The following is a 14347-nucleotide window of genomic DNA, read 5'->3' as shown; positions in this document are numbered from 1 at the left end:
CAATTTTTAGGGCTTCAATTCTTCAAATAAATGCTTACAACAAAAAATATCTGAGCGGTTTTACTGTGGTTTTGTTGTATAATGTTATAGGCTTCAGGCAGGTAATACAGAAAAATATAATCGGATCATTTAGACGACCTTTTCCCTGTTGTTCTCCAAATCTGCTGTTTTGTTAACAATGCAAAAGCAATTGCACCTTTACAGCCCAAAAATACCCAGTAACAACTTCACCTGACGGTGTTAACCAACACTAATTGGTTTGACTGTCATAGTTACAGATTAGTTTGTCATAACTGCCTCAGTAAGCAGGTTAGCCAGTAAGGTTACCTTAACACACACACTGAGTCAAACGTTGATAAAAGGATTGTTACACGAGAAGAAGTGCTTTAAACGTAACAGCTTGACACCTCGGGTGCGATAAAACTGCATTTTCTCATATCACTCTCTCCCTTTCTCTCTGCTTGTCTCTTTCCTCTGCGTCTTGTTCTGTTTTCTTTACATTACGTACGTGTGTCTGCGTGTGCGCTGTAAATGTATCCTCGTTTGTGTGGCTCTTTTGACTTTGTCTCTGCGTGCTTGTGTGTTGTAGACACTGTTCTCCTGTCCACTGCTTCTTCTCTGTGTTCACGGCCCATCACTGGGCCTCCCTCAGTGTCTGTCTTCCCAACCTTCACCCTAAATTCAGGCTCTTTATCTACAACCAGTTGGTCAGGTACTGTACAGTGTTCTCTACCTATGCACCTAGCCCTGCCCTGCCTCAACTCCACCCCCACCCCATGGAACATGCTTGTGTTTGTCCACTGGCACTGGGACCTTGGTGGGGTGGGATGGTGAATGATGTGTGCTGATATGTCTGAGGTTCTTTGTTGGGATATTTCAAGGTTTGTAACTTTCAGGAGGGGGTTTTTCATGGGGACAGAGTTTGGATGAAAGCTTAAAGTGCCCAAGGAAAGCTGCTTTACTGAAATAAGCTAACCTTAAACATGTTTTTTTCTAGTCCTTGATATTTGTGGCATCAGCAAGACAAAAAAAATCCAGTGCTACCAGAGAAGGTATTAAAGCGCACTGGTCGAGTGTAAAACAATAAACACGAGGGAAAATTGGGAAATAGAAACCTTTTGATTTGCGATGGTCAAAGGTTATGTTATTTAGTAGGAGCCTTCCTTGCTGGATGGGAATCTCAGACTTAAAACTGGGATTTTACTAATTTGTGTCATGTTTAATTTACAACTCTTTCCCTCCCTCCTTCTTGCCTCTTGGAATGAATTAGCGAAATTTGCAGTGGAAATTATTCTTTACATTGTGGCTTCTAGCTGAGAGCTGCAGCCTAGTTATCAATATAAAATGTTTAGAAATGAAACCGCACAGTGACATTGAAGTAAAGGAGTTTTCAGAGAAAAGACCAGAGATGGAGTGGTTTATCTCTTTAATGAGCCCAGTAAATCTTAACTAGCGCTTTTATTATGTAACTGTTGCATAGGATGGGATAATAAGTACAGATGGTCATTGGCTCTAATAGAGTTTGGGAAGGCACTAAAGAATCTCCCCAGTCGCGGTCTTTAGTATCTGGGCTGTCATCAGTATAAATTAGGTCAAGAGAAAGGCTTCTAAATTAGATCAAGGCTAAATAATACTGCACTGTAATGGCACCCATAGCTGTGGGAGACCATATTACAAAACAGCTATACCTGACTGCACTTTATTTTGACAGATATTTGTATGTGTTAGTGTCCCTGATATACATTGAATTGAAGAATTAAACAGTCTTCTTGCTTTGCGAGACAACAAAACTATTCTTTGAGTTGTTATTCTGATATATAAGGAGGTGGAGGAACGTAAAGGAACACTCGGAGACTGAAGAATCTGTTCTTAGGACTTAAAAAAATCATATTTAAACTGGTGTGTGTGTGTGTGTGTGTGTGCGTGTGCGCGCTTATTGCTCCCTGGGTTTGAATCTGATGCATGAATCTGACATCTTTACTATTATTTTCCTTCTCCTCTTTTCTCCTAAGTGGCATTTCATCACTTATTGTATATAATGGGTACTTGTACATATCTGTATTTGGATGATTATTCTGGGCATGTGTGGGATGTGTGTTTTAATTCTGTGCGCTGGACAAAAGTTTGAGTTGAGTTTGCAGTAATAACTGAATGTCAAGGTGATTCTGGGTTTGCTTGCTTCTGCCAGGTCATATTTAACCTTTTCTAATGCTCAGTGTATTTGTACTGCTTCTCTTCAACTCTCTTCCTTCATCTTCCTCCTCTCTGCCATCCTCATCTCTTTTTTTTTTAACCGTTCTTCCACTTTCTCTTCATCACTTTATTCTTTCCTATTTCTTCCTTTCCATCCACCTCTGTAGGTTCCTGACCAAACGAGAACAACAGCTGATGCAAAGACGTCACCACGCTGAAGAGCTGCTACAATGGAAGCAGCAACTGGACAAGGAGGAGGCAGAGGTCCGTAGGATGGAGAAAGAGGCCCTGGCTGCATGGGACCAGAAAACACTTCGGGACAATCATCTTGACGTGTCAGAGGGACAGGAAAAGGACATCTCTGATATAAGCTCCCACCTCAGTCACCGCCGCAGCTCAGAGCCCAGAACTGACAGCGAGAAAGGTGAAGCTGCCGAATTTTCTTATTTTCAAGTGTAGAACATGGTTTAACCGGAAAATAACAACGTAATGGGATTTAAAAAATACACAGTGTGGCGTGGGAGTAAGAGTAAAATACATAACAATGTTGATTTGTTTCATTTTTCAGAGGATGTTAGCGAGGGCGACTGTTCGTCAGTGACACCTGAGTCCAGTATACACACGGAGGGACCGGCTCCGCCTGCCTCAGTCTCTGAAATACCTTTGGCCTCTGTCCAGGGCAGCCCTGCAAATTACACCCAGGACTTCACTTCAGCATCACAGTCACCTACAAGTCAACTGCATGTAATGGATTTTGTATTTTTAACTTTTTGTATTTTATTGTTTCAACTAATTGCTTTGTTACTCACTGTAGTTTTTTGGGTTTTACCTGTTTCAAAATGAACACACATCTGTGTACAGGAGAAAGAATCTTATAGCTGCGTTTTTTCCTCTGCTGTACTTCTTGAGGATTAGGAAAAGGGTTCACTAAGCCTTACTTAATTTACTGTGACTGTAAAATATTAATGTAAGCATACCATCTGTTGACTGTGATGTCATGTGACATGTCCTGAAGTAGTGTTCCTCTGTCTTCCCATCTAGTCTAATGCTCCTGAAGGCAGCCACAGCCCTGCTGCATCTCCTTCAGAGGGCAGCAGTAAAACAAAGATGCAGCTCCGCTCCACCTCCCGGACACTTATCCGCCCCTGCACTCAGCCCACCGACCCTCCAATGGCCACCCAGTCTGGTGAGTTACTAGTGTGCAAAACCCACGCTGAGATTATAACGCTTTTGGAGTGTGAAATTCTTCCCGACAGTTTTTAGAGACGAAAGGATGGGTAAAGCAGACAGCTGACATAATGCAGCTATATTGCTGGCGCTGTGTAGGCAGGAAGAATGTGATGATGCCAGAAATGCATTATGCAACCACTTCCCTGCTCCCTAACAAGCTTAACTGCGTGATAGGAGACGGGAACTCTTTGCATTGCACTTTATCGTACCAGTGCAAACTGTTGTGCTGGCCTCGTGTTGTAGCTGAGTGTGCTTTATTCATTTCCAGGTCACTTTTAAAATGTTTTCAATACTCTTTTTGTTCAGTGTGTTTATGGAAATGAACTTTACACATTCCCAGTAAAGAAAATGTACAGTAATCCCCGAAGAAATGTTAGTGTTTGAGTGGGCTAAAGGTTGGATTACCCATTGCTAATCAGAGGTCTGGCACCATTTTCACATTGTAGTTGTGATTTGTCATGTACATTTTTCTTTAGAAACCATTTCAGACCAGAGTGACATAGAGAGCCGTATCAAGGCGCTCAAGGAAGAACTCAAAAAACGTAAGTTAATGGCCTCCGAGCTAAAGAAGGAGCAGAAGAAGCGACATAAAGAGCGGCTGAAGGCAGAGGAGGCGAGTCTATTGAAACAGCTGGAGGTAAACATGATGTGTAAACTACATTTAAACATCCAGTTAGATTTGAATAATTTTTTTTCTTCTATGGACGTTTACTTGTGTGTGTATTCTTATCTCTGCTATCATTCTGTGTTTTTTTTTTTATTTTGATTTTACAGAACTATAACAACTTCATTGAGAAAACTAAGGCAGACCTTAACAAAGAGCCAGACTTAACACTTGATACCAACTCCCAGATCAACGAGTCCAACTCTGTTTTAGAGCACCTTCCATCGTCACACAGGTACAGAGAATAATAATGATATTTTTCTACATAATTTTCAAATGAATGGTGTGCAGTTAAAAATAAATGCTTGTTTCTCAGGTCTGAACTCATCAAAATCTCAGAGTCTGAAAGGACACAAATTGATGCATCATTAGATCATCGTGAGTGTTTTAAAGTCATCATAATAAATACTTTATTATAATAAATAGATTACGTGGAGTGTTTATTCAAAATGTGTTTTCACAAATAGCTTCCAGTAATAATGCAGCTCTCCCCACTCTTATGACAGATGCCTTTCCTAAGCCACATCTAAGTAGATCCACTTCAGTGCCTGGAGACGTGTCTGTTGAGGCGCCTCAAAGAGTCACTCCGGGTGTGGCAATATCCGGCAGCCCAGAAAGTCCAACCTCAGGACAGAGGAATCATCAGTCTACAGAAGATCTTATTAGGCAGCATTCCACAGAAGACAAGTCAGAATATGCAGATGAGAATATTGTGTCTGATTATAGATCTGATATTCAGGAAGAGCTGGAGGTGGAAATAAGCTCCAGAGTTGAGGATGAACAAACTCAGCATCTTCTAAAACTGGAAAATGAAGACAGACTTGACTCTCAGGAGAGGTTGCCTACATCTAAATGTGTTTCCTCTTCTGTGGATGAAGAACAACAACATTCATCAACTGTTGGCCTTGAACAGGGAAATCAGATGAAGCAGAGTGAAGTATCTGATGTAGAGGAACCTTTACAGCCATACGTTATTGCCTCTAGTCAGCCACATTCAGCGGTAGCGGACCTCAAAACCTCAGCGCATCAAAACTACAGCTCTGCATCTGTTGACCAGTCCCAATCCCCAAACTCAGATGCTTTTGGTTCAATGAAGGAGGCTTCCATAAAAGACACTGAGGCTTCTCCAGTAGCAGATGGTTATCACGATGACTTTGAGTCATCAGTGGATTCTTCATCCAAGGAAGAACATCATAGTTCCAAGGCTGAGTCTCAAACCTCCCACGTTTCCTCCCACAAAATCAAGGGTTCAAGAAAAGACGCATCTAGCAGGGGCCTGGCATTTGACAGCCCGGATGAAGTTGTAGAGGAAGAAATAGCTGAAGATCCGAGTCACCATTCTGGCATCAGTGTGCCTAGCCATAAATCCGGAAGACTGCTGGATCTCAATAAGCAGGCAGTAGATTTTAAACGGGACAATGAGAGCTTTAATTCCAGACACTCACCAACCATCTATTCTCTGCAGGTCCCCCTCTCTCCTGTTATAGATGAAATGCCGGATTTTTACATTGGAGACCGAGTTCTTGTTGGTGGTGTTCAGCCCGGCACTTTGCGATTCAAAGGTCCAACCAGCTTCGCCAATGGTTTCTGGGCAGGTGTTGAGCTGGACAAGTCTGAAGGGAGCAACAATGGCACTTACGATGGAGTAGTATACTTTGAGTGTGACGAGCGCCATGGTATATTCGCTCCACCAGACAAAATCACACACCTCCCGGACAAGTTTGAGCTCTACACCGATACCACAGAAGATGAGGACTCGTTCTTTGATGACTTGTCAGATAAAGATAGAAATGAACCTAAAACAAAGGGAGACAATTTCCAAATGCAAGAAAATCTCAACAGGGAAAATGAACAGACCTCTCACAAGGAGACTGGGTCAAATGATAAGAAGGAAACTGATGGCTCTGTTCTCAAGAGCCAGGATCCACATTGGGACAGGCCCCAGCTCAATTCACAACATCACAAAGAATCTAAACATCAATTTTCTGATGAGAACATTAAGGACATGATGTTGAATTCTGAAGATGCATCGCACACTCTCATCATCTCTGACTTGGATAAATCAGGTCAGGTGATGGAGAGTAGAAATGAGATTACAGCCCTTGTTGAAAAAGAAGACATAGAGTCACATGATGATAAGAGGAAAGAAAAGGACAAGGATTTGCTGGACACAGTTGCAGACAGGCTTGTCAACAACTTTGTGGAAGACGCTCTTAAACAGTGTGCTGAAATTAAAAGGGCGAAAGAGCAGAAGATCGAAGCTGCCAAGCAGATGAATGGAGACCTGTTTGGTGAAAATGACGAAGAAGAAGAAAAATGGAAATCTACAGTGGATCAAAAAGATGATCTACCCTTCTTTCTCCCAGTTGAAAAGGAGGAACTGTCCTCTCCAGAACTGTGTAACCGACCGGTGAGTCTAACAGTTTAATAGCAGATTATTTAATTTCTGCTTCTTTGTTTTGTAATGAGTTCTGGATAAAAATAATAATAAGATCAAAGCAGTCAGCTAAGCTGTAATAAGAAACCGCTGGCAGTGATGACATCAGGATAGTGACTTGTTTATTTGAGCCTGTCCTCTGGATTTGTTCAGCCAAAGTCCAACTTTATATTGACAGACTTCATTGAATTTGGTGGTCGGTGCTGAAAGCCTTTGTGTCTGAAACATTTGTAAGGAAATTTGACACTAAAATGCAAAACCGAAACTTATTGTAGGCGTCGTGGTGTGATGTTGCGATCAGATGTTAATATTTATGCAAATCTAGAATTGAATGTAAGCATGATGTTGATGTTGTCCTTTTTTTATTTTTACTTTTTCAACGCAGGAGAGTCCAGTGTTAGGAGCCATTGGTCAAGAAGAGCTCGCCAAGCGTCTCGCAGAGCTGGAACTGAGCCGTGAACTGCTCGATGACCTCGGTGATGATCAGGACTGGTTTGATGAAGACTTTGGCCTTAGCTCCCGCAGGAAACAGCAGAAACTCAAAGAGGAAGAGGCACGACTGGGAGCGGGATTTGGGAGATCTAGCTCATCAGCTGGCCCAGCTATGGGGGAAATGGGTTCGTCATCAGGTGGAGAACCCCAGGTAAAGACGCCACCTAGACCGGAGCTGCCTCTCCCCTTGCCTCCTAAGCTACCTGAGCAGCCTGCCATGGTGGTACCCCACTCAGCTGTAGAGGTGGAGAAGATGGTCCATGCTGCCACATGGGAGCTCTGGGACAGCTTTGACCTCGGGAACAAGGGAACGCTCACTCATGGACAGCTGCCAAATCCACAACCTTCACTAGAATACCTTGGCAAAGCGGACAGCACCCAGAACCAGGAGTCACTGTCCATTCGCAGCTACAGAAAGGTATAAATAAGAAGTGTGGACCCATGAAAATGTCAGTCATGTTTTTAAAGCTCCAAAGCTGGCTTTGGGCTAAACCACCTAAATTGAGCTTATTCTACTTGAGAAGCTTTATTTATGTAAATTTCATACAGTACTTCATATTTTTACCTGTGCTCTTTTCTCAGGCTGTGTATGACTTAACGTGGGAGATCCTTCAGGAGATCTATGCTGAAGACCCCAATACTAATCAGCCTCAGTGGGTCAAACCGCGTCGAGTCAAGTCTTCTTCATTTCACAAAGTCAGGACACCGGGAGACATCAAGAAGATCCAGGTAAAAGAACGATGGCAGCAACACTGAGAGAAACTGTTACCGTGTTGAACAGTGACAATAATGATGCTGTAGTGATGTTGACTGTTGATATTTTTGTGAAATTGTTTCATAGTTGACTTATGTTCTATAATCATTTTCATGAGCATTACTTTTATGTCACAGTGGCCTTTGACCACCAAATCAAAAATTCTTAATAAGGATTTTACAGTCACTCAAATCCAGCATCGTGTTTAACATGTTATTTTCCCCCCTTATGCTGTTTCTCAGGAATTCATCACAGAAGAAGTACTGAAGCTTTATGGTCTGACAAAAGACCAGAACCAGAAGAACGACTGGCAGAAGATGCTCAAGTTTGGAAGAAAGAAGCGGGACAGAGTCGATCACATACTGGTAGGCCCCCGAATTCCATTTGCATTTCTCTGTGGCCCAAACGGAGCATCTTGTAAATGTTGCCTTTATCATTTTTAGAAGTAAACACAAATTGCAAATTTTGAATCGCGAGAAATGATTTTATTTCCACTAAATAACAGCAACAGCTTTAAAGCGGTAATAGGATTACTTAGAGTTAAGAAAACATGCATTGCAGATTAGAGTCTTTAATGATTTATTAAAATTACAGGAAGTTGAACATAATCTGCCTGAAAAGCTTTTGGTTTATTTCAGGTGGTGCAGGTTCATTTAATGTCTTTAGAGAAGAGGAGCAATTTTAAGCAGGAGAAGTGCTCCACACAGGCCATTGTCCACAACAGGAACTGTCAGATGGTTTTTGGAAAGCCCAAACCATTTTCCCACCAGGTTAATTCCCTCATTTACAACTGCAAAATGAAAATGTGAGAAAGTTCTACTTTTAGGGGTCTTCATTTTCATTTTGCAATCAAAAAAGAGGGGATTAACCTGGTGGGAACATACAAAAATGTGGTTATCCTCTCAGAGGAAACTATGTGAAACCAGATAGAATAAATAGAAAAGAGATGTTAAGATGTGAAAATGGATTGATGAGGAATTTTTGCTTTAGTGGTTGAGTCAGTCAAACAATGGTGTTAATAAAGACACTGTGACTCTCTGATTGTGTTACAGTAGCTATGGTCCAGTTCTCTGTGAGGAGGTGCAGCTTGTTACCACAGGGCAGGTTATAAGCAGCGAGTCCACTGTTGCTGCTTTGTGTTTGTTTCTTTACGGGCCGTCACACAGACGTGTGTTTGAAGAGATTGGGGGGGGGGGGAGTAAGACTGATTGCTAAGTTTTTATAAGGAGAGAACGTGAACGAGAGTTTGCTTTCCACGGTCCTGTGTAACAGCTGTGTCAGCAGGCTGCCTTGATAATAATCTTTATGAGCCTTCACCAAAGTGGAAACACAAACAGTGGAACCTTTTAGCTCCATGGAAATGACTCCTGAGAGGAAAAGTCCAGATGGATAGATGTGCTCGGACAAAGGTTTTGGGCAGATATTTAAAACAAACAGTTGTTTTAATTGTTTTTAATTTATTTATTCCCCTTTTGTGCCAAGAAAGCAAAGAAATTATTGTAAAGTCTTTCAGCTCTTTATCATGCTATGTTTTAATGTTTAGCCAGGATAACAGATAAACCAAATACTGGTTTACATAAACACAGAACATTAACTTTTTGTCTTCGCTCTGTGAAATGTCTCTGATGTTATTTGTGTGGTGCCAACCACAGTGTTTGTCACCTCAGACTACTTTACATAGTAGTAAGATTACTGCGTTACTATATGTCCTTAATTCTTTGTCATAGGGACAGCTGTCAGTCACTGTGCTTCTGTAGTAAAACCAGTTTTTCTCTCTCTCAGGTTCAGGAACTCCACGAGGAGGAGGCCCAGTGGGTGAACTATGACGAGGACGAGCTGTTTGTCAAAATGCAGCTAGCAGACAGCATCTTCGATTCTTTACTTAAGGACACAGTGAATGTGCTCACACTCATTTCTGACAAGAGAGCCAACAGAGACACCCTCTCCTGATGACTTTCTGCTTGGGTTTAAACTACAACTTCTAGCTCAATCCCGTTCTTTCCCCACCACGGTGAACTCCAGCCAACCTGTCGCTGCTCGGGCTTCCACCAGCTGATGTGCCAACAGCAACCCTCTGATGCCTTCAGTCTCAGTATTACCTCGCAGCTAAACAAATTGTCCTTAGTTCTCCAACATTCATTCGCTGAATCGCATCAGCTGACTGTAATAGCGACAACGGTCGCGCTCAAAACGCCTCTTGAGCAATCCCGCCCTCTAAAACCTTAACACGAGTCTGAGCTCTCGCCTGGACCGGCCGTTTTGCAGACTGTTGATGATGATGAGATGGACTGTGCCATTTGCAAGCATGCGAAGGTCCATGAATGCTGCTAAGTTGATCGTTCTGTCGTGGACTTTGGAATAACATCCACTCAGAACAGTAGTAGATAATTCTTTTGAATTGTTAAATCTTTAGGTAAATGTGTATATATGTGGATTCAAAAATTGTAATAGAACAACAAATGAGCAATATAACGTGCAGTCTGATTTGACAGTGATACATTATAGCCTTGGCTTTGTAATGCAGCACATTGAAACTAAACAGGTTAAAGTACCAACTCTAAGCTTTAATTTGAAGGTTTCACATCCATACCCAGTGATCTGGGGGGTAATTGTAGCTCTTTTTATTCACAGTCCTCTTTGCAGGGTTCTGTAAGTTTGCCTTAACCGCTTTAGCTCTTGCTTGTTTACGGGGACTTTTAGATCACTTTCTGGTCTTTGGCAAATACAGCACCTGCTTAGTTGGCATTGGGTCAAGAGATTTTCCTACCAGTAATGATAAAATTCAACTCTTTGGCTCAGAAAGCTCGTGGTTTGCTTTGACTGCAAGTTTACTAAAGGCTTGCTCCACGTTCTGTCTATGAAAAAGTATTTCAGCCATTACAGTTTAAAGACCATCAAACACCTTTAAAGCAGAGAGTTGGGACTTTAAATGGTCAGTGCTGTATTACAAATCTAGAGTTGCAACACTTGGTCTCTGATCAGATCTGGACAGACTTTGCTGTGTTGGACCGCTGAGTTCAAAGAGTCTATGAAACATGTTTGCTTCCTTAATTATTTATTGCGTGAAAATGTTTAGTTAGAGGCACAAAGAACATTCAGAATTGTAAATGATCTTGTAAGTAAACATACAGAGAAGAGCTCCTTTAAACTTTGTGTAAAGAAAGTCTAACATTATTGTAAAAGCACAAATAAAAAATGTGAATATGGCAATACATTAGGGAGGAGAATCTAGGCAAAGAAGATGGAGAAATGTGTTTTAAATATTTAAAGTCGTTCTCTTAATAATCGATTGAAACTGTTTGACTAAACTGTGTGACTTTTTATTGTGGCCACAGCTGTCCAGTTGGTCAGCACAGTGCGTTCCTCTTCTGTGCTGTATGCTAACTTTAGGAAGCATGTTCACATTGTAGCACAGTGTTGACCACATAGAGAAACCTTATCAACTGGTTTCTCTATGTGGTAGGTGTGAACGCAACCGACACTTTAGTGTGTAGCACGAAAACAGAAGAGAAACAACTGCAGTAGGCTGATGTTTTTACACTTGCATTACGGGACAGTACCGAAATGCTGGATTTGAGCCTTAGCTATCCTACGGTCCATTTACTTTGTCTTATCTGAGAAAACACCCGTGGTTCTCGTTTCTTTATTATTTACTCTCTGAAAGGTTTGTTTGCATAACATTTGCCCTAAAATAAACACCCTGTCATGTAAAACCACGGCCGCTGCAAGACATCGACCAGTTCAAACGAGGCATCACACAGTAGCCAGAAGTAGTCGAACTCCATATTCAGTTCAAGTGCCTTTTTCAAGTTGAGTTGTTTGTTTCAAACTGACTTTCCTGATGTCTCTGCATCATTTGGACCTATTTTCTTCGAATGTCTCCCTTAAACTGCTGTATACTACCGTTTTATAAAGGATCCTACAAAGGCTGCTCTTCTTCTGACCAGTTAACCAGCGCTTCAGTTTCTGCCTTATAGATATTTCTGTGTAGTTTTTTTTTTTTTTTGGACAGTTTTTTAAATCTCCTCTTGCTTCTGTGCCTCAGCCTGAGGAAATGTTTGCGTCTAACCTGCTTCTTATCAGGCCAGCCCATGTGTCCGTGCATATAGACACTGTTGAGTCATGTTATTGATGTACTGTATCAGGAACAAGTGGCTCAAGCTGATAGGCTGCACAGTGTGAGTCATTGAGCTGATGTGGTTCAGCACGTAGGACTGTATCTAAGGGCTTTTTCTTAGTGCCACTGTCAGTGTGGCTTTGATCCAACAAACTGTAGAAACTCATTGTGGCATGTATGAGAGAGCTTGTTAATTCTCACTGACTGCTTGGAGCTAAAGTGACCTTAAACTTTTAAGTCTTTTTCTTTTCCCCTTCCTGATGCTGTTTTAATACGTGTTGAGGTGTATGTTCAAACTGTACATAATGTAGGAAAAGACCAAAAACGTTTGATACCAGTCTCCATGCTATATGACATTAAAGTCTGGTGACATGATTAGTATCTTAGAAACGTTTTCTGCAAGGCTTTATTGCGACTCCTCCGTCTTTGTCCTCTTCAATTGATTGTATGTTGGTGGAAGCTAAGTTCCCCTCTGTAACTATGCAGTACTTGGTTGTACTTATTGTTTTGTGTGTCTGGACCAAACAGCTTAAGACCTCAGCTGTAGTGTGTAGATTAACTCAGCCTTCAAGTAGCTTGAAGCTGTTTGGTGTAGCGGTGTCGTTCCTATCGTCTGGTCCGAGGTCTTCACAGGAGACGCAGCACCTGCCGTTTGATCTCCGTAACTAAATGAAAAAGTAGGCACAAGATGTTTGAGTATCATATTAACAAGTCGAATTAGATTTCCCTGAATATTTATAATAATGTGCTGTGAGTGTGCTGCAAGTGCACTTGAAAATTAGTACAAATCTTTTATGGGTGTAAATATACTGTTTGTCCAATCTGACCCACACTTACGGTAACTTTAACGATTGTTGTATAAAAAAGAAAAAAAAACACTGTTTACTTTGCAAATATGTACATAGTATATATTTGTTTACTAAATGAAATTTGAAACTGTAAATAAAGCTTTCATTGTTTCTAAAGGAATGTGTTGTGATGTGAAATGTTTTCAATTTTAATTTAGGGTGTGCAGAAGTAGCTCCCACATGTTACAGTGCTGACGGCAGGATAACAAATCTCTGCAATGTTCGACTGTGCGACCAAACAGAGGTGTTGATGTTTGTTTGCTGGTTTTTCCGTCTGAATGCTTTTATGACAGTCGTGTCACATTGTTTTAGGGCGCAGTCGTGAGGCTATTGTTGCAAAGCTATCTGCAAATTAGCAGAAGAGTTGGAGATCCATCTCACTGCATCAGTGAATCGTTTTCATTTAAAAGAAGAAAAAGACTCATTCAACATAAAATCAACCAAGTTTGGGAAAATGAAGATTGTGTTTTTAATAACTTTACCATATTTACTGAAGTCCCATGCATAAAGTTACCGGCTGTGTTGAAGATCGTGGCCTTTGCTTTTCCAGCATAATGAGCTCTCCTAACTTTAATTTCAGGGCTGAAAAACACATTTAGGCTTCATCTAAAAACTGCAAACTAATCAACTTTACATCAACCCAAGTGACGCCAGCACCAGAGTTTGTTTTTTCCTAATTGCTGAGTATCAGTTTTATTGGATTTATCACAGTTTCAATAAAACTGCACTTTCCCCCCCTAAATTAGAGTCACCTGAAAACAAAACAAAACACGGATACCATCCATGTTTTATCTGTTTTCTTAAACTCACTGAAAACAACTCACAAAGTGTGTCCTGGGTAACTTTTAAAGGCTCTTTTCACCTTGTAGGATACAAGTCTGGTCAAAACAAGCATACAACAAGGTCTCCTTTTTTAACATACAGTTTGATTCTTAGTTGTGTTTCTCTGTGTCAAAGTAAATTTCTAATACAGTCATACCTGAACAGTCAAATGCAGCTTATTCTGTGAAATGGTCTTTACTTTCATTTCTCCAGATAATAGAATTGTTTTGCACAGACCTGTAAATTGTCTCCAGCTCCCTCTACATGGAAGCATGTGTCTGTTTTCTGTTGTGGGTGAGTTTTGCACAGGTTTACTTCTGTTTCTGCTCCCATTCAGTGTTGATTTCATAACTTTGTAGTCTTTGTGAGTCTATGAAGGCTACGGGAGAGGATTAGGGCCACTGGAAAAAAATCAGAATTCAGGAAAAAGACGTGCCCACTTTTTTCCCCCACTGGCCCTAATCCTCTTCCGTAGAAGGCTGCCCCTCCCTGAGGCTGGTTCTGCCGGAGGTTTCTTCCTGTTAAAAGGGAGTTTTTCCTTCCCACCGTTGCCAAATGCTTCCTCAAAGACTGTTTTTTTTTTATTGTTAGGGATCTTTCTTCATTAGTGTAGTGTGTTTACGTTATACATAAAAAGCTGGAAATAAACGGAATATTGTGTCTCTGTGGCTGTTCTGTTGAAGGACACCTGCCCTCAAAATGCAAAACTCTGTCTCGTCACAAAATTGTATCTTCTGCAGAAAACCACAAACTAAACACGTAAAACTAAACGTGTGCTCGGACGCGTATT

At 41.2% G+C, this 14347-nt stretch overlaps 1 protein-coding gene across 3 annotated transcripts in view; it reads left to right on the top strand.

Moving 5' to 3' along the window:
* Positions 1 to 12852, top strand: part of cep350 (centrosomal protein 350) — a 33001-nt gene extending 20149 nt beyond the window's left edge. For 2 of the 3 annotated variants that reach the window (XM_084921205.1, XM_084921206.1), the window contains exons 27-38: positions 590 to 712; positions 2361 to 2617; positions 2762 to 2937; positions 3235 to 3379; positions 3900 to 4060; positions 4198 to 4322; positions 4404 to 4465; positions 4594 to 6497; positions 6910 to 7434; positions 7599 to 7745; positions 8013 to 8135; positions 9553 to 12852. In XM_084921205.1, coding sequence (XP_084777331.1) covers positions 590 to 712; positions 2361 to 2617; positions 2762 to 2937; positions 3235 to 3379; positions 3900 to 4060; positions 4198 to 4322; positions 4404 to 4465; positions 4594 to 6497; positions 6910 to 7434; positions 7599 to 7745; positions 8013 to 8135; positions 9553 to 9720 — 3916 coding nt within the window. In that variant the 3' untranslated portion in view covers positions 9721 to 12852. The remainder of the gene's footprint in view (positions 1 to 589; positions 713 to 2360; positions 2618 to 2761; positions 2938 to 3234; positions 3380 to 3899; positions 4061 to 4197; positions 4323 to 4403; positions 4466 to 4593; positions 6498 to 6909; positions 7435 to 7598; positions 7746 to 8012; positions 8136 to 9552) is intronic. The other variant, XM_084921207.1, reaches the window with a different exon arrangement.
* The last annotated feature ends 1495 nt before the right edge of the window (positions 12853 to 14347 follow it).

The sequence above is a fragment of the Perissodus microlepis genome, chromosome 23 (assembly GCF_051167445.1).
Source record: "Perissodus microlepis isolate ML-2025 ecotype Zambia chromosome 23, ASM5116744v1, whole genome shotgun sequence".
NCBI classification, from domain to species: Eukaryota; Metazoa; Chordata; class Actinopteri; order Cichliformes; family Cichlidae; genus Perissodus; species Perissodus microlepis.
The sequence above is the reverse complement of the archived record's forward strand: the minus strand, read 5'-3'. Positions and strand labels throughout refer to the sequence as shown.